General features: G+C 32.9%; 5 protein-coding genes across 5 annotated transcripts; 2 read left to right on the forward strand and 3 right to left on the reverse strand.

Annotated features, from left to right (window-relative positions):
* Positions 1-182: 182 nt before the first annotated feature.
* On the forward strand, positions 183-4,694 carry LOC110992021 (two pore potassium channel protein sup-9). The gene is made up of 7 exons (XM_022257660.2): positions 183-406; positions 492-709; positions 2,129-2,303; positions 2,847-2,953; positions 3,312-3,430; positions 3,550-3,661; positions 4,107-4,694. The coding sequence occupies exons 1-7, from the start codon at positions 280-282 to the stop codon at positions 4,233-4,235; spliced, it is 987 nt and encodes a 328-aa protein (XP_022113352.1). The 5' UTR covers positions 183-279; the 3' UTR covers positions 4,236-4,694.
* A 235-nt stretch (positions 4,695-4,929) lies between these two features.
* LOC110992019 lies at positions 4,930-7,143 on the forward strand. The gene is made up of 3 exons (XM_022257655.2): positions 4,930-5,133; positions 5,641-5,754; positions 6,372-7,143. Exons 1-3 carry the CDS (start codon positions 5,022-5,024, stop codon positions 6,467-6,469), a joined length of 324 nt encoding a protein of 107 aa, XP_022113347.2. The 5' UTR covers positions 4,930-5,021; the 3' UTR covers positions 6,470-7,143.
* Positions 6,674-11,492, reverse strand: LOC110991989 (ras-related protein Rab-1A). Its single transcript, XM_022257604.2, has 5 exons — positions 11,299-11,492; positions 10,594-10,858; positions 9,489-9,620; positions 8,020-8,236; positions 6,674-7,599 (listed from the first exon to the last, which is right to left on the reverse strand). Exons 1-4 carry the CDS (start codon positions 11,310-11,312, stop codon positions 8,036-8,038), a joined length of 612 nt encoding a protein of 203 aa, XP_022113296.1. The 5' UTR covers positions 11,313-11,492; the 3' UTR covers positions 6,674-7,599; positions 8,020-8,035.
* A 471-nt stretch (positions 11,493-11,963) lies between these two features.
* Positions 11,964-19,701, reverse strand: LOC110991990. The gene is made up of 7 exons (XM_022257605.2): positions 19,426-19,701; positions 15,668-19,226; positions 15,006-15,197; positions 14,626-14,745; positions 13,627-13,884; positions 12,787-12,975; positions 11,964-12,129 (listed from the first exon to the last, which is right to left on the reverse strand). The coding sequence occupies exons 1-7, from the start codon at positions 19,548-19,550 to the stop codon at positions 12,052-12,054; spliced, it is 4,521 nt and encodes a 1,506-aa protein (XP_022113297.2). The 5' UTR covers positions 19,551-19,701; the 3' UTR covers positions 11,964-12,051.
* Positions 19,702-21,505: 1,804 nt separating this feature from the next.
* LOC110992011 (dihydrolipoyllysine-residue succinyltransferase component of 2-oxoglutarate dehydrogenase complex, mitochondrial-like) lies at positions 21,506-27,759 on the reverse strand. The gene is made up of 10 exons (XM_022257635.2): positions 27,644-27,759; positions 27,480-27,565; positions 26,747-26,875; positions 26,054-26,216; positions 25,396-25,602; positions 24,834-24,994; positions 24,156-24,314; positions 23,259-23,392; positions 22,293-22,450; positions 21,506-21,905 (listed from the first exon to the last, which is right to left on the reverse strand). The coding sequence occupies exons 1-10, from the start codon at positions 27,668-27,670 to the stop codon at positions 21,771-21,773; spliced, it is 1,359 nt and encodes a 452-aa protein (XP_022113327.2). The 5' UTR covers positions 27,671-27,759; the 3' UTR covers positions 21,506-21,770.
* Between the last annotated feature and the right edge of the window lie 205 nt (positions 27,760-27,964).

Below are 27,964 nucleotides of genomic sequence, written 5' to 3' on the forward strand. Positions count from 1 at the left end.
CGAGGTTTAGGCTCTAAATTCGTTTCGCGAAACAGACTTTGTAATTCATAAGGATCCCATGTCATCCTGATCAATAATGTTAACATATAATATGTACAGTGTTTTCTATGGTTGACACTTAACATTTTACCTCTACTCCCATTTTCCCTATACTTATATTACTCTGTGCCTCTACGACATCTGTGGTAAACATTTAACAATTTAAATCCATACAACAACAATATATGATATAAATGTTTTGAAATTATAGATATTTTAGTGAATTAAAGTTTGAAAAGAATGAAACGACAAAATGTTCGTACCCTGTCTTTGGTTGTTTGCACCTTTACCTATTTACTTATTGGAGCAGCAGTTTTCGATGCGTTGGAGTCTGACACAGAGAGTAAAAGATGGGAAGTTTTATCGGGTAAGAACTAAAACTGTTATTGCACATTACACAGTGCTTGTGGCAAAAATACTTTAACTTACTGTTGTTTTATATGGTATTTCAGACATGAAGAATGGTTTAGTACGAAAATACAATATTACACCAGAAGACTATCATATGATAGAAATAGTGATTATAGAGAATAAGCCACACAAAGCTGGTCCTCAGTGGAAGTTTGCTGGTGCATTCTACTTTGCAACTGTTGTACTAGCCATGATTGGGTATGGCCATTCTACTCCAGTCACTGTCGGAGGCAAAGCTTTTTGTATGGCATATGCTATGGTAGGTTTGTGAGTTTATTAAAAGATATAATTAAAAAAAACCCAGCCTTTGTCATAGCATTGGATTAAATGTTTTTTTTTATTAAAACCTTTGGTGTACTTTTTGTTTAATTGTTATCAATTTATTCATTTAGTTTTGATTTTGGGTTTGACTCATGTTATAAGTTTATTAAGAGTTTTAGAAGTTGTGAATTTTTGTTTTTTAATTTATACCTAATAATTTTTAGTGTGCCACCCAAATTTTGTTTATAATTTGAACCACTGCAGACTTTTAAGGACCTAATGATTCTGGATGTCACCATAAATTGGGTAATTATAAACATTGTTAGCTTAAGCAAATGTAAAAATAATTAAGGTAATGAAGAAAAAAGTGAGAAAAATATGGAACTTTATTAGTACTTAATTTTTTTTAAATTAATATTTTCTATGTAATTTATTTATTTATTTAATTATATTCTTATCTGGTTGTTATAAGGTTCAAGTCAGGACAGATCTTTTCCTATCTTTAATATTATGAAACTAGCGACCCGCCCCGGCTTCGCACGGGTGCAATGCTGATACTAATACCCTACAGAAAAACTGTGAACGTTGTATATAAAATGTGGGTTATCCATAAGAGATAGACATATACCTCAGGGACTTTTCCGTAGACCTTTTCAATGTGTACAATACTTAGTACATTATTATGATAAAACTCGGTTCAGCCTGCGTTTGCAAAATAAGCAGAAAAAATTTAATTATTTTTGACATCACATTAGAAACCTCAAAAATAACAGTACTTCTCCACTATTTAATGGATGTTATTATACATATAAACCTTCCTCTTGAATCACTCTATCTATTAAAAAAAAACCGCATCCAAATCCGTTGCGTAGTTTGAAAGATTTAAGCATACAAAGGGACATAGGGACAGAGAAAGCGACTTTGTTTTATACTATGTAGTGATGCAACAAAATGTTAAGAAATATTAAAACAAATAATTGTATGATATATACCTCCTAAAACCTGCTAAAATAAAAATACATGGTTGATATTCTTCCAGGGGTAATAATATAATAATTCTGTGGTCCCATATCCCTTTATGGTTCTTAACCTTAGATATATGAATCATAATTTTTATTACTTTATAGGTAAAGGGGCCTTCTGTGCCGACACTCAACCAAGGCATGTTTCAGTATTGCCTTATCCACTTAACCACTAGGACATTGTTTATTTGGGTGAATAAGGCATAACATGTGCTAAACATTTGTGTATTACTATTAAAAACATTGGAGAGTTTCTTGCTAGTTCATCTTATTTGACTTACACTATTGAACTGGCAGTTAATGTGCTATGGAATTACGTCGTAATTTTATTATTTGTTGTGTTTTTATTGTATTTTTAAAGAGTATAAATAATGCCTTTGTTGTTTTTATTTTAGGTGGGTATACCCCTGGGTCTAGTTATGTTCCAAAGTATTGGTGAGCGTCTTAACAAATTTGCGTCAGTGGTTATACGGCGAGCTAAGTGTTATTTGCGATGTAACACAACTGAGGCTACGGAAATGAATCTTATGTTTGCCACTGGAATGTTGTCTTCTATTATAATTACAACAGGTAAAACTTATAAGTACTGCTTTTATTATACAAAATCAAAATTAAAAGGTAAAAGATATATTATCAAAATTGTAAATACAATCGTCTCTCGATAATTTCATATGGGTCCTATGAAAAATACTGGAATTTAATAAAATAAGTGTTATTTTTGTCCCCACATGAATTTGGAGTATTTGTCATGGACATAATGTTGACAGAATTGTTTAAAAATATTGAAATGAATTCTTGAATTACTATATTATTGTATTTAATTGTTAATACATAATAATATAGACATAAAAATCACGACATTTGATCAATCTCTTATTTCTTGAATCCCCCTCTACCTTGTAGTTATTAAATAATATTTAAATACCTGTTACTCTGAACACTTAGCAATTTTTATTTTAAAAATATGATATAGGAATGAATGTCTCCTAATTATCCAATACGGCAGTCACTTCCACATGTTTTATTACCATTGCATTGGAACAGCTTTATGTCTGAATGCTTTTGGAATTGAATCCATACATCCAATGGTTTAATATCATTCAAATGTAACAGGTGCAGCAGTGTTTTCAAGATATGAAGGATGGAGCTATTTTGACAGCTTCTACTACTGCTTTGTCACTCTTACCACTATAGGATTTGGAGATTATGTTGCTTTACAGGTATGGTAGTAGAAATATTGTAGTACACCATTATTTTTAATGAGGTGAACGGTTTTTGCACTCGCCCGTTACTGCACAACCCTCCCAAAGGCCAAGAACAAATTTAATTTAATCATGCACTTGAAAAAGAGTTGCGAAGAGTTTATTGCCAATTCTTCTCTTGCGATCTACATCCTAATTTTACATTTAATATGCATTTCTATTTGACGTTCATAAGTGTACATTGTGTTACCTAAATGAATAAATGATTTTGATTTGATTTGAGCATATACTTAGTACGACACCATACTATGAGCTGATTTATCTACCAAGTATGTCATATATAGTTTGTATGTATTATATATAAAAATACTTTCAGAATGATCAAGCCCTCACCAGTAAGCCAGGATATGTAGCGCTGAGTTTGGTTTTTATTCTTTTTGGATTGGCTGTGGTTGCTGCTAGCATCAACTTGTTGGTTCTACGCTTTATGACTATGTAAGTTACATTCAGTTAGTATGTATTTGTTTTTATTAGTTGTGCATCCACACATAACAATTAAAATATCAGTAGAATTGAAACAATATTGAACAAGATTAACCTTGAAATATTTTCAGGCAAGCTGAAGAAAGCGCTCGTGACGAAGACAAGGATGGATCGAAGACGTTGCTACCAATAGATGGTCATCTTATTACTACCCAACAGAGATCCCATGATGACCAGGCTTCAGTATGATATTTCAATAATTCTTTTTATTTTTTATAGAACAGGGTCAAACGGGCAGGAGGCTCACCTGATGTTAAGTGATACCGCCGCCCATAGACATTCTCAATACCAGAGGGCTCGCGAGTGCGTTGCCCGCCTTTTAAGAATTGGTACGCTCTTTTCTTGAAGGACCGTAAGTCGAATTGGTTCGGAAATACTTCAGTGGGCAGCTGGTTCCAAAAAGATTTATCTCAAAACTTTCAAATTCACGTCATTTTACAGGAATTCGTTTGAAAAACTTTAATCATAATAAAGGATAAATAAATAAATCATAAAAATCTAGACCTCTTGCAGCAGTATACTATTTAATCTTTCAAATGTAAAAATTACTATAATTATTTTGTTTGTAAGAAATGATTTCTAAAATGATATTTAATTCATATGACAATATAATAAAAATATATTTCAGGTTTGCTCATGCAACTGTTTGGGAAACAAAACTTGGGAGAGTGGCGCCCTCCTACCGCCCGTCCCATCTCATCATGAATTTCTCGACCATTCCCTGTGCACAGAGCTGATAGAACGAGCTTCTATTTAAAATAATTATCTGTGCCAACAAATCTTTTAAATGTCAAAACCACAAACTTTGTGGTGCCATAGACAAGTAATTCTCTGGTTGCCAAAACGAACCAATCGTGTGTTATGAATTAATAAATTATTATTTATTTTATTTGTATTAAAAATTAAATTTTAGATTTATCTTTTGTACCCACAAAACATTTTTAAAAGTTTGTGTTTACACCGCCTTCACAGTCAAGTGGTAGAAGTTTATATCTTTATAATAAATTCCGACAACTAAGCCGTTCTGGGTTCGATTCCCTTCAAAACAAATATTTCCGATTTAGTCACTAAACGTAATGTAAAATCTAATTTGTTTAAACATTATTATACTCCATTAAGAAAATCTGTAAAAAATTGCCAAAACAATAGACTTTACTTCTATTAGTATTTAATCGTGCCAAATAGTTAATTAAAATTCAATAAATGTTGAAAAATTCTATGTATTTTATTGATTACAGCCGCCATACGATAGTCGTAAAGGCTAGAATAAAATTCTTCGATTTCTATTATTTTAACTAACGTTCATTCCTAAGATGTTGTTTACCCGTAGTGCAATTTACTAAAATATTGTCCATATTTTGGTGAAAATTGGCATTAGACCGATGTTTTTAAAGGGAATGGAAATACTCATAAAGGTTAAAATATATTCTTAAAAGGTAATTAGAACTATCTGCATGGCAGTGACCTATAAGTGGTCACCTAATTAAGTCATTTACTCCATAATATAAACCAAAGCAGAAAAGTATGAAGCTTACTCGTAAACATGAATTTAAAAATTGTATACATTTTTTGCTACTTTATAGCAAGCAGTTTTGGTTTTTTCTATAAACCTTCCATGGAAACTGGTATTAGTGTTGTTCGGAAAGCACCTAGATGTAAGTAGTTATAAATATTTAAAACACAAAAACTAAACATCATCTCACAAGTCACAATAAAGGACAAAGCGTAGAAATATGGTTCGTATATGTATTTCGTGGTAATTAAATACATTAATTTTAAAATAGACTACAGTAAAACGTAATACTAATGGGAGTTAGAATAAAACTCTTCGTTCCATATAGCTTACAGCAGTTAAAAAATCGTCTATTTTGAAATGCTAATAATTTCCGGCAGTGCCACTTGCATTGGCCATGTCGGCTATCACATTCCTCAGACCTCAGTTTCCCCCCGTCCCAATAAAACGTGGATTGTTTGGTGACGTTTACAGAGATAAAGTCAAATTAACTAAGTTTTCCTCCGTAAAAAGAAGTATTTGCAGCATTATATTGTTCATGGCTATTATTTTATATTGTAGACACTTACAATATGTAAAAACCAATGTTAGGTTAACAACCGACTTTCTAATAATTTCAATTTGGATACATTTTATATTTATAATTTAGGGAACATGCCCTGGTTGGGTGTTGGTGTATGGTGCAATGGATGTCCACCCCGAGGTTGTGAGGACGACGAAGCAATAATACATGGGTACTGTTGTGGATGTAAGCATGTGTTTGGTAAGTCTCGTAATAACCCAAAGGGGGCATCAAACAGATTTTTCTGAGTTACCATAATTTTTTTTGAGATTTTTTTTGATACACCCAAACTTATGAAAAAAAAATTGTTTTTTATCGTGAAGTATATATATTATTTGAAAAGTTGGTCAATTAAGAGAATCGAAATAAAAAAGTTTAATTTTTATAAATGTCGGAAATAAACTTACGTTATTTGAACAATACAGGGCTAGTTTTTGAAAATGGAATTAAAAGATTGAATCTATTAACAAGAATGTCTTAAGCAGACATATTTTTACGTTCACTGTTTTCAAATGCTGCACCAACCGGCTTAATAACTTAACAGCATTGCATTTTCACTTCGCTTCAAAAAGATTGAATTTTTAAAGTTAAATTTTCTTTATAACATTTGAAAAGTGTAAATAATAGGATTCATATAAATGTTTTTGAAATTAGGAGTTTCTGGGAATCGAACCTTTATTTAATAACGTATTCAACGTGACTATAGCTGGAACTAAGACTTCCATGTCATTTTGCAATTCTCATTTCTGTTTATCACCCTTAAAACTGTGTAGGTGGAGATAGTTTCCTATAGTTTTCACGATTAACATTTATTTCAGATAATTTACCGATACTATGTCCAGAGTTTCTCCAATGCCCTCTCAACTTGCACGGCCTCTGTCACGACTATGAATATATGATGAGATGTTGTTGTTGATTCTCCACTGTTTGATTGGTAAAACATTTTTAAAAATGTCTTTGACTTATTAATCATTTACGGATATATACTCGAGTTTCCAGTTTGGGAATCCAACAATTCCAGAGCATTTTTGTTTGCCACGATGTGTAATAATTCTCGTTTATATCCTACTTATTTAAATGGCAATATTTGGATAAATTTGGTATTGTAAATAAAACATCCTTAATAGCATACTGTTTTAATTTCTAAGAAACCCTCAATACAGAATTACAGTGGGTTAGCGGATCTAATTAAACTTAACTCTTCACATAACAGTACAAAAATAATTAAGTTTCATACGATCAATTAATGAAAATTCGCATGCAATTTTTCAAATGCCACATGTATTATTGCGTTTAAATAAAATCATAATACTTAAGACAGAACTTTAAAAATTAACGTGAAAGTTGAAAAATCGCACGACAACCACTGTAGTGATATTAATGAATGTCTTTTAATACTATGTTCCCGCTGAATCAAAATTGATGACTAAACATTATAACTATACATCCGTCTAACACTAAGGCCAATTTGCTATATCTACAATTTTGTGGTAAGTAATGAAGATATGAACCCGTACAACGGGTTGATACTAGAAATCTGGAACTATTTTAGTTGTATCACACACGGCGTTAAAGTCAAGCAAATCGGGTCCTAACACAAAATGTGGTACAGCCATTGCGGAACAATACAAATATAATGGAATAACACTCAGTGCAAAATTGAAGTACCTCGAGTGAAGAAGCCGGCTTATTAGCCTAGAACAAACATATCGAGTGAACCTTTAGATTTTAATTATTTTACTATAATCCTAAATACAAAAACATTAAATTTCCCGCGTCGATTGGATCATCTGCTCGGAGCACGTAATATTATACCTACGATAATCATTATATATAAATATGTATAAACATACACCCATACATTTCACCGTTCCGTTGAACTAACAATATGTTGGACGTTGCAACTTAAGAGAAGTTAGCTTAAAATAAGTTCACTATTTTTTAGATTTGTTTATAATAATTAATGCGATAAAACGTTTGTTGTAATTGCGTTTAATAGTGTGGTGAGGCGAGCTGCGGCCGGGACGGCTCCATTGTCTCGCCAGCCTAAAATGCGATGGAAAAGTACATTTAAATATTTTTTTTATATACTACCCTACATAACTATCTAGTTAGTTATCTAGTCTATAATATTTATGACTCGGATTTATTCAGTTTTAGTTACTGCAAATTTGTTAAATCCGTAAATACAATTGAATTATAATATTATTGTACAACTTAATTTTTTGTCCATTCTATGTTAAGAAAATATTATTATAAAATATAAAATAATAAATCTGTAATTTATGTATAAATATAATGTAAAATAAACTAAAAAAGTCCTTCTATTATATCTCAAATAAATTTATTTAATGAAACGATTCCTAGCTTTGACTATTTTTAATGTAATGAACTTATTACCACTAATGTGTAAAAAGACGATAACACGATATTTAATAAATATTATTTGAATAGTGTGTAACTTACCAAGTGAGAGTAATATTCAGCAGCAAGACGACTTGCCAGTATCAATGGGCCTTCCCTGGTCGATTTTGACGGACATACTGGATGTCGGTGAACCGGCAGATGGCGGACCAACGCGCGCCTTAATCTCAGCGGCCATCGTCATGAACGCTTGCTCAACATTCGTGGAGTTCTTCGCGCTGGTCTCCAAGAATGGAATACCTAGCTGTTCAGCATATTGCTGAAAAATAAAGATTGAATCATCAAATTGCACATTAAAATGGTTTGGAAAATTGTTGTAAATATGTCGAGCAATCAATAAATTCTAACTTACTTCATCATATGGTTATTTCATTATGATATTATCATATACAATTTATGAAAATATTAAACATTGATGATCATGATTCAACGATTTGATCAATTTTCTCTAGTCATTTCGTGAACTACCGTTACGAACTAACGTTTACCTTACAAAAATTATAGAAGCCTTAGATAACATCCTACTGAGTAGTAAGAAGCACAGATGAAAGGTTGACTTTAAATCGAACTATATGGATACGATCAAGGGAAAGATGCAGGAGCAGTGAGGTAAAAAAAAAGTCGTAAGAAATGTTAGCAGGAAGCGAAAAACCTAAAGAAACCTATGACGGCATTGCGATCAATATAGGATATCAAGTGACATGAAAAAACCGTAAAATAATCTAAACATTTGAAAATAAATGAGCTATTATTACTATTTTATAGCCGCCCGCAACTTCTCAAAATAATTGCAAATTATTAAAAGTGCTATCAATAAAATTGTAATGCCCTTTGAAGATAAGGTGTCATTCAACTTTATCTCATTCTTAAGGCCTTGGCTTTAAAAGTAAACATAAGCAGATGCATTTCTCTAAAATTATGCTGCAGAAATCACATATATATAACATGCAAAAGCAACCTAAAAAAAGGCATAGATGTAAACTACATTGATTACTCTAGGGTACACGCTTCAAATCTCTTTTCCTTCCTTTCCTATGTTCAATATTGCTTCACATATAACTATACAACAGGACACCAATCAAACAAAGTATTTAAAACACTTTAATAATTTAGGCAATGGCAACTGCTTTTATGACAACAAATGCCACTCCTTAACTAGGAAACTGATAGCATATTAAGAAATATTCAAAGCCTCGCCTATTTACCATTACATTTCTATAATTTTGTTATTTTAAGTAAATATTTAATTTAAAATAACTACGTTTTATTTTCTGTATATAATTTAGTCATTTTAAATAGCAATAATAGCAAGGCTCTACTACGAGTTCCATAAAATATTCCATCTCTTTTGTAAGTAACAATTGGCTCACAAGTTAGTATTTGCAGTTGAAACTGAGCTATAAGTATAACTCACAAGTATCATAAACAAATTGCACTTCACATAATTATGCCCATACAGTTTTAAACATATAACAGAGCTACAGGTACAGGAATAGTGTCTGTTTACTTACATTGGCTGTAGTATAATCAACAGCTTTCTTTGTAGTGAGATCACACTTGTTGCCGACCAGCAGCTTATTGACATTATCACATGCATAGCGGTCAATTTCCTCCAACCATTGCTTCACATTGCTAAATGAATCCTTTAAAAATACAAAAAATATTTTAATATCTTTAAGATTAATCTGTAATAAAATTATCTTAACAAATACTGCTGCGATAGATTGATTAATCAATTCCGTAACTTTAAAAATATAAACAATGATACATAAAAAAAGTAGGTTGACAACCCCATGTAGAGGAAATTATTTGCGAAATAATGATTGTGAAGAATAAAGTAATATTGAATTAATTATAAACATCCAATATTAATGTTTCATGAATTATTGATGATAATTAAAATCAAGGCGAAATTTTCATCAATTAATAAAGAATGTTGACTTTAATATACAAATGAACACAATTTCACAGTGGATTTCATTTAATAAGACCTTGGTTGTAGCAACCATTTAGCTATAGTGGCTTTAAATATAAGTCCCTTGAATTATCAACATAATTAAATAAAAAAAATCATGTAGCTATAAGAACTTTAGGTAAAGCTATTATTTTTAATATATCATTTGTAACAAAGTTCCTATAAATGCCACGCAGATCTGCCACCAAACACAAAGAGCTTTCTTGTCTCTTGTTTACAATCAGAGACTTTTGTTATCATATTCAATGTAATATATATGAGCTTAGCATGTACAGTTCACAGTAAAATTTATTGTGTACATTTTAGAGTAAACTTTATTTACTGATATCTGAGTAGCTGAGAAACTGTGTTTATATTCAGAATATGTGTTTGTATATCTTTACCTTTTCTGGTAACATGCTGATATAAAGACAACAAACTAAAGTTGTCTCTTTATCATTGTTATAACCAAAATCAATGGTATGTTCAAGTTAAGTGTCTCATTATATTTTAAGATGTAAAGTCCAATATAACAGTACAAATTAAGATAACACTCAGTTCTTTAAGAAAAAGGTGTAATAGGGTAATTTATAGGTTTTATGTACAGGGCATTACCAAACCATAGGTACACAAAAATAAACCAATATTTTTTTTTTAAATACCTGGTCTGTACAATCGTAAACGATGATGATTCCATGGGCTCCTCTGTAGTATGATGATGTGATTGTTCTAAACCGCTCCTGTCCTGCTGTATCCCATATTTGTAATTTTATTGTCTTGCCATCTAATTCTACAGTCCTTATCTTAAAGTCCACACCAATAGTACTTATGTAGCTCTCTGTGTATGTGTCATCTGCAAATCTCAACAAAAGACACGATTTTCCCACCCCGGAATCGCCGATCAACAAAAGCTTGAACAAGTAGTCGCTGAAAACCAAAACAAGAAATTCTTAAAGCACTACGTACTGAGTACTAACTAATGTAGTTACGTGTAAAAAAACACATGCAATAAAGGAGGCGTATTAAGTACACAGACAAAGAATTAGACTTTTATAATTCAAATATTATAATATGAGATATCAAAGGAAACATAATTCGGAAGTTCCAAATATATTCAATTCTAAGATAATTTAAACGCCATTCACATTGTTAACGATTACGTTTCGATTTCTTTGGTACACTTTATGAGTCACCACAACATCTTCTCATTACATTTACACAAAGAAATTAACACGAACCAACGAATAATTTGTGGTCAATCAAATAATATCACTATAACATTTGTAGTCTTAGGTAAAAGTTATTAACTTTTGAATAAAATTTTAGCCCATCCTTGTTTCACACTATATCGTGACACCAATACTTACTATTCTGGATTCATTTTGTACTATAATTTTATTTCGAACACTTTGATGAAGTAGTACAATTTATCAAAAATAACGAATTCCTTTGTTTGGAAAAAGTGCAGCGCAATATAGAAAACTAAAGTAATTTTTTACGTAGAAATTAGAAATAATGGCTGCCGTGAAACACCCACACTGACGTAAGTCACAAATACACAGATGGCATATAGACTGCCACTTGGCAAAAATTATGTTTCGTTCAGAAACGTGTTTATGTCAACTTATATATCAGAATATAATTTTAAAACAGCATATTACTGAAAAAAAAATGAAGAAACAATATGGAAAATCCTATGTTCTTTCTTATTTCCCAAAAACTAAATACAAAAATAACTTTAAGAGAATAACTCAATGAGTGTTCCCTTCTGTAGGTAAAATTACTGGGGCTTAAGAGAAGCAGATTAGGACGGGATGTGGTGTCGTTTGTTAATGCATTTATGGCCTATTTCAGATAGCAAACAATATTTTATTATTTATGCGATGTGATTTCTGTATATAACTTAGCTATTTGATTATTTCATCCACATTTATCAAGCAGTGTGGACTCAGTTTCAGCACTATTTGTAAACGCCCATTTGGTCCATGGTCTATATATACAAATTATTACTAATAAATAAAACAACCTTAGGTCTTATTAAATCTTTTCTTTTATGTACAAACGAGGTAAATAATTCAAGAATAAAGGCGAACTATGAACCTAACAGTTAATTACACGTTTTACAATATCATCTCTTGCAATATAATTAATGGTATCTTCCATATGTACAGACTCCGGTCTTTGAAACCAGCAATAATCTGAAACAAAGCAGTAATCTAGAATTAATTATACTGATTAATAAAGACCAACATATAGGTATGTGGTAAGATTGCCGATATTAAATCCAATTCAAGCAAAAGTAATCTGTTATTACAGTATTTGGAATGGATACCAGGGGCTAGAGAAAAAACTCCCTTTTCGACTGGTGTGACCCACTAACACCAAACGAATTTGTTTCATACAAATTTGTTGTGGTCACGTGAGCTAATGTTATTCTCATACAAATTCTTTTGTCGGTAGTGTCAAGCCCATCGAAAAGTGATTTTGTTTCAAGCCTCAGGTATGGGCAAGCTGTTATTCATAACATTGTTATCTTACTAAACTGATTTATGAAGTTAAGGTTGCTAGTTGGTAAAAGAGCCTGGGACTAGTACTAGGTAGGCTACTTCTAATTAATTTGCGATATTCGTTTTAAAATAAGTGTTGTTTGATGATTTGCTGTTTTAAAGGAGTGCTGAAAGTTTTGGCTCTGGCTTTTTCTCTCGGCCTACACACTCTGTCTTCTTTGCCAGTTCAAATTTAATGAGAATAATGATTAGTTTATTTTTTTTTAGGTTTTTTGAGCTAATTCAATAGCGTTATGACAGAAATTTGTATTAATTTGTAATAATTAAAGTAGTTTAAAAAACACTTACCTTAGTGCCAACAATAGTCAGACATAACAACATAAGGCTGGGTCCGCGTAGTTGTGCGAAAGGCCTGGGTTCACCCTCTCTATATACATAAATACATCCATCATAGCAGCCTGCGAACAAAAGTCCTCCCACCGCCCGTAAGCAAACTGCGCCTTTACCCCCTTCGTGGGTTCCGACATGAGAGCCACTCTAAAAAATAAGAAAATATATTAAAAGTAATTTAAAAATACTGAAATACCTGTGAGTGTTTCTTAGGTACCCTATATTAAACTTGACTCATTATTTCACTTGTCTCTAAACATTGAATTCTCTCTAAAAATTTGATGAAAAAAAAAAAACAATTTCCTGCCATCCGCCATCGTACAAACTAGTGTTAAACTTTATCAGTCCATTAGTTTACGGCTGGTGCCGTGACTCGATAGGAAAGTATGTCATCAATTATTGCTTATATTGGGCCGTTCACAAAATACGTCACACTGAAATCAGCTTTTTTTGACCCCCTCCCCCCCCATTTTCACGCTGTGTCACACTTTTTGTGACCCCCCTAGAAATATTTCGTCACAAAAACTAAACCACCCCCCCTTGTGAGTATGATAAATTCTAAATGATAGTAGACAAATTCTGAAAATTAAAAACTTTTATTTAGCGCTCATGTCAAAGAATAATAAACGGCGAACGTCACGCTGCCCTATACCCCCCCTCCCCCCTTGTCACATCTTGTCACACTCAGCCAGACCCCTCCCCCCCCCCTTGTATGCGAACGTATTTTATGAACGGCCCCTAAGGAAAAATTTAATCTTAATATATTATTAGCTTACAGTCTAGTTATCAATTACTCACTGTATAATCAAACACTTGTATCTGATGGCTGCTGGTTCCACAATACACTTTCCCATCTTCATACAACAGGGTATACACAGTCATTTTAGGTCCATTGAGTGTCCGGAGTAAGAGGCCAGTCTGGGCATCTTTGATTGTCACATTCTCAGAGCGGGCAGCGACCAACAAAACCTTTCTGGGCCCTTCCTTCATTGCCCGCAGTGCCAAGATTGATTGGTCCGAAAACTTCACTGTACTCACTGGTATCAGTAAGTTGTTCTAAAATGGAATTATAGGTGATTAAATCTTTAAAGGGAAAGTGTTTTTACAGCGTGAACGAAAATCTAGATTAAAAGTTTGGCACAGATCTTAAATACCTTACGTCACTTGCTTTTTATTGTTGGTATATTATACATATATATGACATTATAAAATAGGCATGCAAACCTAATTTATTTGCGGATTTTTGTAATTTATGTAACTAATTGTATCACTAATCTGGCAAATAAACAATGTGATTTGATTTAGTCATTAAGGTTCCAGAGTGCCAAGTCCTGGGGTTTCAATAGGCACATGAGATAAGACTTTTTTTAAATTCATGAATATTAAAAAAAAACAGTGGCGCTACAACCTCTCAGCCTTACAAGACTCAGAATTCTGAATCTGTTTCATGATCAATTTTTAAATCTCATAGGCAAGTAGGTGATCAGCCTCCAGTGCCTGACACACGTCGTCGCCTTTTTTGGGTCTAAGATATGTCGGTTTTCTCACGACGTTTTCCTTCACAGTTCGAGCAAATGTTAAATGGGCACATAGAAAGAAAGTCGATTGGTGCTTATTTGATTGACAGATAATGAAACAGATGCAGAAATCAAAAAAAGGCCCAGACCTAGAAAGGCGCCATTAATTTATTTCTTAGTTATAAGAATACACATATTTTCTCTTGATAATATTAGTACAGATTTTTGGCTTTGTTATTTATTATTTATAGACTATTTTATAATTAAAAAAAAAACTTACTTTGCATTCAAACTGAAGTACAAAACCAGTCCTTGTACCAACGAATACCGTGTCCCAAGCGCGATCCATCGTTTGTATGGGACTTAGTACATTACATTCGGGGCCTTTCTCTAGTCCCGTCTGAAATGAGAATAAAAAAATCTAAAAAAACATATTTACTAAAAGTGGCATATAGTTCGAGTTCGTAACAATTATTTTCATCTATAAAACAAGGTATTTATTGTATAAAAAGGAATAAAAAGAACTATACCTATTGACTGGCACTGATTTATGACATTCTTTATTTTAGTATACATATGATTATATAAGAACTTCTAAACTACATATTATATCACACCCTAAAGTCTAAACCCTAGACCAAACTGATTATAAATATATACCTCTAGATCATAATTACGTATACGTGAATCCAGGGAGCCAGTATACACCGTAGTACCATACTTCTCTTTTACTACACAAAGGCATGTTACAGCTAAATTAGATCCCCGTAGCGTGCTGATCAAATGTCCGTCACCGCTAAAATAATAAACATTTCCGTCGAGACCAGCCGCTAAGAAGTTTGATCCAACACACTGAAAATATACAATGAAATAATTAAAATACTGCCAATAACAGAAAAAGTAAAAAAATGTCTTCTAGTCGAGCACTTTTTGCGGTATTTTCTACCGCGGCCAATAAATAGTCTACCCAATCACATAACAGATAGCCTAACATTAACCAACATAAATTCTAAATTAAAAAACTACTTTAACATGCATTTGTCGCTCTCCTAAACAAGACTGCTATGGTTACATTAATACAAACTACAGCGGTTTTGTAATGTAATATATTGTAATATACTATATTATTTTGTAAAATAAAGAGAAAAAATATACATATAAGACAATGTCACTTTTAATATGTTTAAATATATAATTTTAGAAGGAGGCTATTGTTTTCTTGTTTAATAAAGGTCGATCTACCTACCTAACGGTTATGGTTCAATTAAACAGTAAAAACCCCATGTCATTGGGTAGTAAAAAAATAGAAAAGTTAGACGCACCTCTATAGCTAGAATGGCATCGGCATTTCCACTTGCAACAAGTGAGTCACGCTGCAGATTCTCATCAGCCAGATAATCATATAGTTTACATTCACCGCCTCGTATTTCAATCGGCGCCGTGTTATCCTCTATTGACGACTGACTGTTATCCAAAATTATTTCTTCACTTATTGGCACTTGTTGTACTTTCTCAGTTACAGCTTTCTCGTCGATTTCACCAATAACAATATCTTCAGAAACGTCCAACATGTCGAATTGAATCTCGCTGCTGATGCTCGCTGCGGTTTCCTCCACAAGTTCTTCACATAAAGTTGATGCCACATCTGATCCTTCTGCAATAGGACTTATTGAATTTTCCATCACATCAGGTTGTTGTATAACTTCATTCACATCAATATTACTTTTATTGTCTGTCTCTCCTTCTGTTCTAACTTTATCACCAATCATATACTTACTCAAATCTTCACGCAATAATGATATGTAACATTCTTTTAAGTCAATCCGATTATGTACTTGATAATATTTATTTTTAGTTTTACTTGAAGCTTTTTTTTTTGGCTTTTTTGGTTTGACTGGCTTCTTTTTGTATTTGCTCGGAGTAGTCTCAAGATTATCTAGTGATATAATATCTTCCAGGGGTCTATCGTCAGCAATAATCTGTTCAATAAGCGAAATATTTAGTGGTTTAGCTTTGTTTCTATTCTTTACATGTGAATTCTGTTCTAAATCAGGGGAGACTTTTTGCTTTTGTCGTCGTTGACTTCTCGCAGAGGATGGACCGTGATTCTCTATACTTTCAAATGCATTTTTTTCTAAGTCATCAGCAGGAATATTTATAAAATTGTTAACAATGGTATTTTCTATATCATTATCTTCTTTATTATTTTCAAAGGAACTCACATTTAACACAGTCATACCTAAATTTTGCATTGGTATGTGAGCAGTACCAACTGTGTTTTCTAGAGAGCTGTATAGTTTAAATTTTTCTTGAAGCAATTCTTGTATCTCTAAATCGATTTGTTTCATTCTTTCTAAGGCATCAGTGGATTTAGTACTTTTTTTATTTTCAAATTCCTGTAAATTTACTTGAATAGATTTTGCAACAAACTTTTTTCTACCTGTTTGTGTAAATTGCGATGTTATGGAAAGTTTACCCGTTTGAGTTTCTTTTGATAAATATTTTTTTGAACCATGATAACACTCCTGCTTTTTTTGTAATTTCTGATTAGAATTTAATAAAGGTTTAGGGGCTATCTGAGCTATTTGTTTGCCTGTTTTATTAACAGCTGTGTTTCTGAATGCTTGATGAATATTAACTTTTTTGGGAACTTCTGTAAACATATCTATAGATTTCAATGAAGATTTCGAATCAGCTTTGGTTGAGGATGTGGGTGGAACACTTGCTATATTTTTAGGACTGGTGGAATGATTTGATGAGGTAGAGTCTTGTCTTTTTCTATCTTCACAAGTTTTTGATTTAATGGGTGTTTCTTTATCTTTCACATATTTTTCCGAACTATTTCTGTCATGGGTGATTTGTTTATTGTTATCTGAGTGGAAATTCTTTTCTTTGTTTTGTTTGGAATCTGAAGAAGTTTTTGATTCATATTTTAACATAGTTTCAGTATTACTAGAAATTTTATCTTTATTTATGACACCAGCAACCTTTTCCTGACATATTTTTTTATTTTCATCCTTGTCCAGGGATTTTTTTCGTTTTTCTTTTCTATGAGATGGTCTTTGTTCTATAGATCGTTTCCGTGAATTAGATGTTAGGGTTGATGTTTCAGTTGCTTCTGAATGTATAAGCTCATTAGTTTTCGTTTTTGTCTCAATATCCAATGATTTATTTTCTTCAGCTTCTGTTGTTACTGACCATGTCATACTTTGATCATAGCTCTTTTCCTCACCATTAACTTCAGTTATAGGCACCCTAAACGACTTATGTTTTATTGATCCAAAATTGACTATCTCGTCTTTAAGATGTGTTTCGTTTATTTCGGGAGGTTTCAAAATATTCATTTCTTTATTGATGACATGACCTGTGAGAGTATCATTTTGTATTTGTCGTTGAGATGAAGGTGAAAATTGAATTGGGTTGGATAACTCATCATCCTCAATAAAATTATGGTCAACAACAACATGATACTGTCTATCTAACTCAGCAAATGTATCTTCCTCTTCTAAAGATTCAGCATTTGTTTCAAAGAGTGGTGTACTTTGGTCACTTGACTTTGATAATTCATTTCTTGGAGAGACAGATTTATTATCAGCATCCCAAGGTTTGTTCCATTCAGTTTCAATTGCAGTAGAAGATCTCCAACCTGTTTCTGTTTTTGTATCAGACGAGAATGTAATACTTTTATTTCTTACTCTTCTTTCATATAAAGGCATAGAATCCTCTGAAGTCAGATTACTCACCTCTACTTCAAAATTTTCATAATAACTATCATGCTCTTGTTTATTTGAATAGTTATATGTATGGTTATCTTGAGGATATTTTTCAGCTGCATCATTATCATTATGATAGGAATAATTAGTGGAGTGGTCATAAGTATATCTACTATCAATTTCATTGAATTGCAAGAGGTTGTTTAACTCTGCCATTACAACTGGTTTAATATCTTCCAATAAAATAGTATCTTGTGGATCAAGAATACATTGCATTTGTTTCATAAAAGTGTCTTCATAAATTGTGTTATTGTCATTTTGCATAAAATCTTTACTTGACGAGCAGAGTGATTTCTCAGCTACAGATCTCTTATGTCGGTTAAAACTGTTTTGAGACTCAGTTAGTAGACTATTTAGAGCATATTCAAATTTTGTAGAAGAATTTGGGTTCTCTAGTAATTTATGAATTTTTTCTTTGTCCATTTTAAATAATTGATGAACAATTTTATTTTTAATTCTTTCACAACTCACTTTTCTTGGCTTAGGTGTTTTCTTCTTTATTAGATTTTGATCATATTGACTATACCTCTCTATGGATTTCATGTTTTCTTCCATATTATGATTTTCATTATCCTTTATATCTTCATTTGTTTGGTGGGTTTCTTCTCGATTTAATAATCGTTTTCTTATAATATTAACTGTGTCATCAACAGACCTACTAAATGTGTTTGAATTTTCATTTGTAGATACAGGATTGCCACCATAATGGTCTGATGAAGGTGGTCTATGACCAGCATAGTCAGATTGGTGTTTATTATACTGATTTGATTTATCATTATATGTATTAATATAGTTTCTTTCTTCAACATCATGAATCCAAGGTGATATAGTATGAATTCTATTTTGAATGATTTGTCTCTGATCAATATCACCCATGTTGTTTATCAAATATCTCTCAGAATTGTGAGAAGACCCTTCATAATTACTAGAGCTATCTCCATGTTTACTTTCTTTCATAAAAGATTTTTGGTATGGTTCCTTATTTTTTGCTCTTGCAAATGAAAATTGGGATTCTTGTCTATATCTAGTCCATTCATGGTCTTGATTTCCATGGTTATTTCCAACGTGAGAGGTGATATGTGGTCTATACGGCCTAGATCCTAGATATCTGTTGATCAAATCAAAATGAGTTAGTCATAATTCTATTCTTGAAGCAAACTTAAATTATTTGATATTGATTATATTGGAAGGAAAAACAAATTATGTATATATTGATATAATTTCAGTTATGGCGGCAATGTATTTGTTGCAAAACAAAAGTTTGCGGGGGTTACCTTAAATATAAGGTATAGATTGCTGTTTCTTACCTGCTAGTATTTAGTTGGTTATAGTTTCTTTGGGTTCGGTATGGTGAATTACCACAGTTTCGTTGTCTAAATATACGTGGGTTTTCACTACGCCATCCACCAATACCTTGATGACCTCGTCTCATATTGTTAATATATTATGACCATAACTAAGTACTTAATAATACACTAGAAACTATTAATATTTTAAACCACTCAGATTTCAACTCTACTTTGCAAAACAGCAACAATATTGCGAAATAAACAATTTTTACCTAAGAGAATACAAACAGATTATTAATTTTGATTAATGTGACAGTTGACAATTATCGATATTCACCACAGATCAAGTACATGTGTAAAATATTAATGGACTGACTATGGTAACTGACAGAGTAGCCGGCTATAACAATTTTAATCGGTTACGACTTAAGCCGGGTTTAGAAATCATACACACGAATTTGATGATACTTACTGATTATGTTGATGTGTCGAGGGACCTGGATTGGAACACCTCCAAGTTATTTTCGCTGCAGTCGTTGATCAGACACACTTCAATTCTCACCTAAGACCTTATATATATTTCCATATTTAATATTGCACGCGAGTAAGTCGCAACTAAATTAGTTAAATTTAGTTTTAGCCGTACTAAATTAAATAAAATAAAAAGAAAAGATTACATCACACGAGTACCATCGCCAATTTTTTCAACTAAAAGATCCAGACACGTCGACATTGATCTTTATGTTGTTAGACTCTCAATCAGTGGCAGCTACGGTAACCAAGGGCCCTAGGACAAATTAAAAAATGGGGCCTCACTGCTATGTAAACTGATTAGGTTATAATAAATAAAAATATGAAATATACAAATTCTTTAAAAATTTTAAGCTACTTAAGCTCTCTTTTGGGCACTGCTGGGCAAGGAATAAAAATATTAAACAGTAGCAACATAAATAACAAACTCCAGCCACAATAATTGTCGAATCTTCTTCAGGAGGCTTCTCAACCAACACTGCAGTTACCATATTATTTGAGTCACTATCAATATAAAATAATATTTTGCCCAGATGTACTTGCAGGCAGGCCTAATAAATAACATGTCAATTTTGGGAATGTTTTGTTCACTATCTCCTGTTTCTTTTTATCCATAGGTAATTTTAGTTTTGTAATTTATTTATATAATGCAATATTAGATTGTGCTCAAGTAGGTAGGTACTGACTGTTCAGTAACGACGTTAAAAGTAAAATAAATGGAAAGAGCAATATGATATGCTACAAGTGTCGCTAGGAAATCCCCGGAAAAAATTATCATCGTTAGTGTTACCACATTGAACGGTGGAGACCATGAACGATCTCCTGCCCGCGAATCTGAAATAATGTACCTACCTACTGCAGATGACTTGCATTTTTTTTCACGATGTTATATAATGTATTTATACAATGAACTGTAGCCGAAATCTAGAGATTTGACACGATTTATTGACTTAACGGACATCAATATGAATTTTAAAATCAAATAAAATTTAACCACAACATTGACTAGTACTCAAAATTTTATTGACAGGAGATTACTTATTCCTGATACAGCATTAAATTTTTAACCGTTCTCGAAAGACAAATAAAACGCACATCGATGAATAATACAACGCACTATCCGTCAAATTGACAACAATGCCAACCTACAGAAAGAAAGAATTTAGAGAAATTCCCTACCCATAATTTTTGAATATAAATTCACAACTCAGTTAAGATAACTTAACTGAGTTGTCATGATTAAAGTGGAGTTGCAACCTATCATATTTATTTTGTGAATGGGAGAATTTTCCAAAAGTTCAGTTCGATCGAGATTTCTGGTAAGGATTCGAGGGCCCCCTGAGCTTAAGGGCCCCGGGGCACTGCCCCGCCCAGCCCCTAGGCCCCCACGCCACTGCTCTCAATATAGCAGTTAATATATTTCTAAGGAATAATAATTTAATTTTGGTATTGATCGGATCTTGCAAAGAATATAGTTTATACATTTTATATAAATTAGAATAAAGGTATGAGTAAAAAATAACAGCTACAACTTTTATTTATTAAAACAAATTGTTACATACAGCTAACATATATAAATAGGTAAAATCAGACAACTGGAGCACACAAATGTTATTTTCGGAATTGATAAAAATTACGCTACATCAAAATCATTTAGAAGCTAATATGAGTCTGTTAGGGATTGTCCTAAACAATAAAAGTTATGAACACCATAAAACCAATAACGTTCCTCCACTGTAATGTGATAAAGACAGGGTAAGCGCTGTGCAAGAACTGGAAGATACAGTAAATTGTCGTTGCTCTGGAATGTACCTAAACCTAGGTATAAGCTATTAAAGTCCCGCTATAATTGATGTTGGATCTTCGACTCCCGATTTCACTTTCCGAAGGAAGAGAACAGCTTCACGCCCATCTACTAATCTGTGGTCATACGACAGCGCTAGATACATCATAGGTCTTATTTCAACCTGAAAATTTTTTATTCGTAAGTTAATCTGGCAGAGATAAATGGGATACATGTCGCTGACTGGAAGAACGGTCGTATTCTTAGGGTTAGATTGGAGAGTTGCGTCGGGGCTTGTGATTATTATTAATATTCGACTCTAACATAATTATGTTCCAAACGACTTTAACTATATAGTTAAAGTCGTCTACTCCACCAAATCCCATCACATTATGAGCGTACAACTGTTTCAAAATTTTCATTCGTTAATGAAATAACCGTCTCAATCCAATTATACACGTATCACTAAAGTGTTACCACAAGCGTAAGCCGTGAAAAAACAATTGAATTGTTTTTCGTACACAGTTCGACCAAACGCTATTCAAACTCGATATCTCTATACGCTAAATACCTTGCCATCTATTGCGACTGGTCGTTGGAAAATCGCATGCATGCCCAAAATTGCGGACTGAGGCATATTAATTATGGGCATGGACAACAGCGAACCGAAGACACCTCCGTTGCTAATTGTGAATGTCCCTCCTTGCATTTCCGATAGTTGCATTCTCCCTTTATGTGGAAAAACAATGTTTTCATAACTATACAATAGATAATAATAATGTTGGTAAAAATAAATATCAATCATATTACATAAAAATATCATGGTCGTTAAACAGGGTGCATAACTCGAACAATCTCAAGTTGTAAGATACTCTTTCTTAGTAATCACTAATTATGGGTTTCTATAGGTTGCGATGACTGCCCCTTTTGGACGTTAGAAAAAAAAACATTGGTAAATTCATTTAACATGTTATCTTTACAGTACATTAATGACTTGTTAGTCTTTGATACATAGATGACTACTACTCGTTTAGAGAATTTTTAATCTCAGAATTATAGATGTGAACAGCGTGTCATAATTTGTTGACGTTATTAATGACATAAAGTATTAAAAACTGCTTATTTCTTTTTTTTTATTACTTGGTCATTTTAGAATCAATCGCTGTTAATTTCATGTCACTTAATATTTATAAAAAAACAGTACTAGTAGTTTTTTTTATTGGCTTTAATTTGTGCCAACTGGGCACAAGGTACTTAGCTAGTGTCGTCTAGATGGAGAAGGGACTAAGGAGATTGATCGGTGAAAATAATAATTATGCACATAAAAAAACTAGTTGAAATTCCATTGTTAGTTTAAAGACAGCACAGACACACAATAGTAGTTTTAATTAAACTCTAATTAAAGTATCTTTCTCTCAAATTATGTGAACGTTGTCATGAAACGACACATGCATATCAATTAAAACAATACAATTAGACCTGTCTATTTTTTATGAAGGTAATTCCACGATTCAATGCAATCTAAACAAATCTATACCCGCTCTTGCTTTCTCCGCGAGCGCGTTCATCGCAAGTTCGATGCGAGGGTAGTCCATCGATTCCACATTTCGCAACACAGGTGTTACTAAACCTTTTGGAGTCGCCACAGCTACAGATATATCCACATAGTCTCTATAAACATTAAAACAGTAGGTGTACTTACCACAACTTTCACCTGTTATTCCCGTTTGAGGTAGACTTCTAATTAAATTCTTTCTCTCATCTTTAATTAACACATTCTTACACATACACAATCCCTCATGCTTCAGTTTCATTTTGTTAAAACTTTAGTTTAGTCGTTGTATAAAAGGTCGCTAACGCACCCGCCAGCCCTCTGGCATTGAAAGTGACCATGGGCGGCGGTATCACTTAACACTAGGCGAGGCGGGCAGAAGCCTCGTCTAGTGTTAAGTATGCCCGTGTTCTATAAAAAAACTGTGTAGTTATGTCACTTGGTATTTTTTCGCGATAGTAGGCTGGTGACCTTTTGACTTCTGCAGTCCTATTATGAGTCCCAGCCACGCATAAAGATGCATGTAAACCCGTAATATGTATTGTGAAGAGGCAAATAAACTTAATTATTATTATAATATATCCTACTTAGGACCCAATTGTTTGGATAGGATTTTAGAAGTAGTTTAAAGGCTGGCATCGCACTTGCGATCCTTCTGGCAATGTGCCCATGGGCAGTAGTATCACTTAACCTCGGTAGAGCCTCCTGCCATAAAAAAGCAAAATATTTTTCAAGCCAATAAGCCATAACTTAGTATTTGTTACTCGGGTGAAATATTTTTTGAAAGAAATGAGAAATTATCTTTACGACAGCGAAAACCTTAAAAGAAATTGACATCTAGAACCATTTCACAATGAGAAAATGGGTGTGGTTTTAACGAACCTGTAAATAACATCAGACCCAATGATAACTGCATTCAAGACTGGTTGGTCAAGTAAAGCATTTGCAGATGCCTTGAGGAACGGTGACATGAAGGATAGTTTTACCCCCCATTTCTTCGTGAAGGCCGCCAGATTCGCTTTGCGGAATGCCATCAGCTTACTTAAAAGTAGAAATTTAAAACAAATAAAACAGTAAATCTAGCACTTTTTAACGTACGTATGAGGTACCAATTCCAGATTTTTTGATTATAAATTATCCAGTTAAGAGAAATCAGAGGCGCTACATTCTTTTTAGGCCTCGGCCTCAGATTTCTGTATCTGTTTCATGATCATTTGTCAATTTAATAGGCAGCCAGATCCACGTCGCTGACTTTTTGGGTCTGAGGCAAGACGGTTTCGTTAGGATATTTTTCTTCATCGTTCAAGAGAATGTTAAATAGTAAAGAAAGAAAAGTTGGTGCACAGCCGGAGATCGAACCTTATACCTGAGGGATGAGAGTAGCACGCTGAAAATACTAGCAGTTTAGTCTAGACTAATTTTCTCGACACTGTCATTTAGTAAAGACCCCTAGATACTGCACATATAATATACAATACTTTAAGTTATTTATATACCGTCACGTCACTCATTAAGGCGTTTTGTCAAAGATATCACTAATAACATTCTTCTTATTTATACCTCATATCACATTCATTAAAGGTTGTCAACATAGCACAAGTATTCTGTGCATCCTTCAGTCTTTCAGCGATGATTTTTCTCATTTTGTTCATCGGAACCGGAAACTCCGTACGGGAGCCGGATATCATTTGCGTTGGATCGCCAAGTCTCTGTGCTGCCAACTGTAAATTTAATTAAATATATTTAAAAAAATCCTTCCTGACTGCAGTGTTGTACGAACATATTATAAAAAATATTATGACAATATCTAAACTTAAAATTTTTAAAGAAAAACACTTTTTTACGGATTATAGTTATGTATTATTGTATTTAAACTTATAATTATTTGTACATAATTTTAAATTTAAACCGACGTTTCGCGTGCTTTACAGCGTGCGTGGTCACGGTGACTGAAGACAAAGGTGTTAAATGTCAAAAAGTATTACAGCTGCAGAAAATGTTGTGTTATCTGTATTTATTTCCCCGGAGTTGGTATCGACTAAAAGATGTAGGGTTTTTGCAGAAATTGCTCACGGTGTCCTCCATTTTCGCGGATTGTTTATTTTTAAAATTTTTAACTTACCGTTGGACCGGCTGCTTTTGTAGCTTTTGCTGGAGCTGCCGCAGCAGCAGCAGGTCTTGCGGCAGCGGGGGCAGGAGCAGCAGCAGCAGGTCTTGCAGCAGCGGGGGCGGGTGCAGCAGCGGCTGGGGCAGCTGCTGGCTTGGCAGGAGCAGCGGCTGGAGATGGCGCCGCAGCGGGCTTTGCTGGTGCCACGCCAGTGACGTCAACCTGAAAATTATTTAAACAAAAAAGATTTGGCGGGATAAATAAAAAATTCTACATTAATTTATTCCACTACTTTAAATTAATACTAAATGAAATACGCGTCAGAAGCACGTAAAATTTTTTGACAATAAATATATTATCTCAATCCTTTTTTCATTACTCCTATTATTCTACATATTTTAAATCTAAAATACGCCTATATACGAACATTGTGGATATATCGATTCAAAAAAACACATTAAATGTTTGACAATTACGAAACCCACGAACATTTTGCATTGAATTTTTTTTCTTTTTTTTGGTATAACTTTCTAATTCTTGTCGAAGACAAATACATTAAATCAAACCTGAATCATTAAATGAAACCAAATGATAATCGGTACAGCTGTTCTGGATTTAGGAACTGGTCAAATAGTTTAATATTATTAGAACCAACCTATAAAGGTAAACATACCTGAAACAATGGCTGCTGAGATTTGACAGATTGCCCATTTTTAACGAGCATTTTAACAATCTTCCCATTGCCTGGTGACATAACAGGCAGAGCTGTTTTATCAGTCTCGATCTCCAGCACCACCTCGTCCATTGCAACTGCATCTCCTTCATTTTTTATTAACCTTAAAGCCAAAGTAAAATAACCGATTTAAAATAGCTAGGTATGCGTCACAATCTTCTGCTATTCTATTATTAATTTGGTAATAAATATATGTACAAAACATTCATAATCGAATGAATGATACTTATATATATAAAATTTACACAATATTGCGATAACTTTTAAAAATATAGAGAAACCCGTTCCGGCGTTAAGTTGAAATCATGGATTTCCTTAAATTAAAGAAATAAGCGAATTTTTAAATAAGATAGCAAGTTGCTTGAATATTTCAGACTTGGGTTTAAATTTTACTTCACACTAAACAAAAAAATACACTTTTATTATAATAATTAATAAATTATTAAGACTAAAACATTAGTCACTAATTATTAACACTGTCATTTATCGATATAGGTTTGATATAAAATCATATAGGATCTCTTGATCACCTAGACAAAACCACAGACGACAAAGCTACGCTTGAACACAAAACTATACGCGTGGATGTGATAAACTAATCATTAATTTTTTTAATCGGCTGAAATAACTCACTTTATATCGCCACTAGACACGGAGTCTGGAAACGTCGGTGCCTTCACATCTTCGATAGCGAGCAAAAGCCTGCTCGTATGGATATATCTCTGGTGGTTGCATACCGGTATTTCTACGTTATCCGTAAACCTAGGCAAAATACAAAAAAAATTGATAGGACTTCGAATAATAGTGTTATGTTTGGTAAAATCTAGCATCTTACCAAACATGTAAGTAGTAGCTTAACATGTAATTTAGTGTAACACGTAAGTAGTTGCGTAGTATTTTTTTATATAAATGGCAAGGCTCATCTGATGTTAAGTGATACCTTATAGATTGCCAGAGCACTTGTTGCTGCTGGCCTTTTAAGAATTGGCACGCTTTTATAAGTTATTCGATAGATTAGTATCCATCCATCCTTAAATCCCAAGTCAAGTAGTTGCCAGAATACTGTAAGCACAGCTGGCTTCAGATAGAGGTGAGCGGCAAATAATTCCTTAAAAAACACTCAATTATGGAATGACGGACATGGAGGTGATACGGAAAGGAAGGCAATGGTTAATGCGGTGGCTTTAGAAAATCCATATATATATATTTGAAGACTAGATTATAAACTTATACTGTTTAACTTATGTGTTTAAAGTACATACCGACAGAGTTCAATTGTAAAATTAATACATTAATCTAGATAGAACTATTATACGTAAAAAATAGGTTAAGAATTTTATGGATATGAAAATAAAATATGGCCAACCTTGAAATTTGAACCACAGATTGTTTTTCATGTTTGAGATATATGATGTCATACTGTCCTATATACCGTGATGTTGCTCGTGCGATCTAAAAGCGATAAGTATTAATAAAACCTTGGTGTTATAATTTACTTTCGGTATTTTTTTAAATTATTCTTATACTTACAAATCTAAATAGTCTGCGTCTAATCATATTCCATTCGGTAAATATAATTTAATTAAATGTATATTTCTTTCATTAAAACATCTTTAAGTAGAAAATGCAGTTACTGTCAACGTGAGATAATCTTCTTTTTTTGATGTCATTTCTATTATTACGAAAGAGGATTTATGTAATAATTTACCTCTTAACACTAATAATATATTTTATGTGACCAAAAATAACTTATTTTAACGAATTATTTAATTCCCTTTATTTATTTTTTCACTACACGCACAGCATAGTTATGAGGTTGACGCTATTCGCTACTAGATGTCACTACAACAA

The sequence above is a fragment of the Pieris rapae genome, chromosome 1, assembly GCF_905147795.1.
Source record: "Pieris rapae chromosome 1, ilPieRapa1.1, whole genome shotgun sequence".
NCBI lineage: Eukaryota > Metazoa > Arthropoda > Insecta > Lepidoptera > Pieridae > Pieris > Pieris rapae.

What these genes read in the sequence shown, in the direction of transcription:
- LOC110992021 (XM_022257660.2), top strand. Translation starts at nt 280, where the DNA reads ATGAAACGACAAAATGTTCGTACCCTGTCTTTGGTTGTTTGCACCTTT. An exon ending in GAGATTATGTTGCTTTACAG is followed by an intron (nt 2,954 to 3,311) that starts GTATGGTAGTAG and finishes AAATACTTTCAG; the next exon opens with AATGATCAAGCCCTCACCAG. An exon ending in GTTCTACGCTTTATGACTAT is followed by an intron (nt 3,431 to 3,549) that starts GTAAGTTACATT and finishes AAATATTTTCAG; the next exon opens with GCAAGCTGAAGAAAGCGCTC.
- LOC110992019 (XM_022257655.2), top strand. Translation starts at nt 5,022, where the DNA reads ATGAATTTAAAAATTGTATACATTTTTTGCTACTTTATAGCAAGCAGT. An exon ending in TGTTCGGAAAGCACCTAGAT is followed by an intron (nt 5,134 to 5,640) that starts GTAAGTAGTTAT and finishes TTTATAATTTAG; the next exon opens with GGAACATGCCCTGGTTGGGT. An exon ending in TGGATGTAAGCATGTGTTTG is followed by an intron (nt 5,755 to 6,371) that starts GTAAGTCTCGTA and finishes CATTTATTTCAG; the next exon opens with ATAATTTACCGATACTATGT.
- LOC110991989 (XM_022257604.2), bottom strand. An exon ending in TTTACGATTGTACAGACCAG is followed by an intron (nt 9,621 to 10,593) that starts GTATTTAAAAAA and finishes GTATTTTTAAAG; the next exon opens with GATTCATTTAGCAATGTGAA. An exon ending in TTGATTATACTACAGCCAAT is followed by an intron (nt 8,237 to 9,488) that starts GTAAGTAAACAG and finishes TTTATTTTTCAG; the next exon opens with CAATATGCTGAACAGCTAGG.
- LOC110991990 (XM_022257605.2), bottom strand. Translation starts at nt 19,550, where the DNA reads ATGAGACGAGGTCATCAAGGTATTGGTGGATGGCGTAGTGAAAACCCA. An exon ending in AACCAACTAAATACTAGCAG is followed by an intron (nt 19,227 to 19,425) that starts GTAAGAAACAGC and finishes TTTGATCAACAG; the next exon opens with ATATCTAGGATCTAGGCCGT. An exon ending in TACTTCAGTTTGAATGCAAA is followed by an intron (nt 13,885 to 14,625) that starts GTAAGTTTTTTT and finishes ATTCCATTTTAG; the next exon opens with AACAACTTACTGATACCAGT.
- LOC110992011 (XM_022257635.2), bottom strand. Translation starts at nt 27,670, where the DNA reads ATGATTAGACGCAGACTATTTAGATTT. An exon ending in TCTGTGGTTCAAATTTCAAG is followed by an intron (nt 26,876 to 27,479) that starts GTTGGCCATATT and finishes TATTTTGCCTAG; the next exon opens with GTTTACGGATAACGTAGAAA. An exon ending in CAAAAGCAGCCGGTCCAACG is followed by an intron (nt 24,995 to 25,395) that starts GTAAGTTAAAAA and finishes TTAAATTTACAG; the next exon opens with TTGGCAGCACAGAGACTTGG.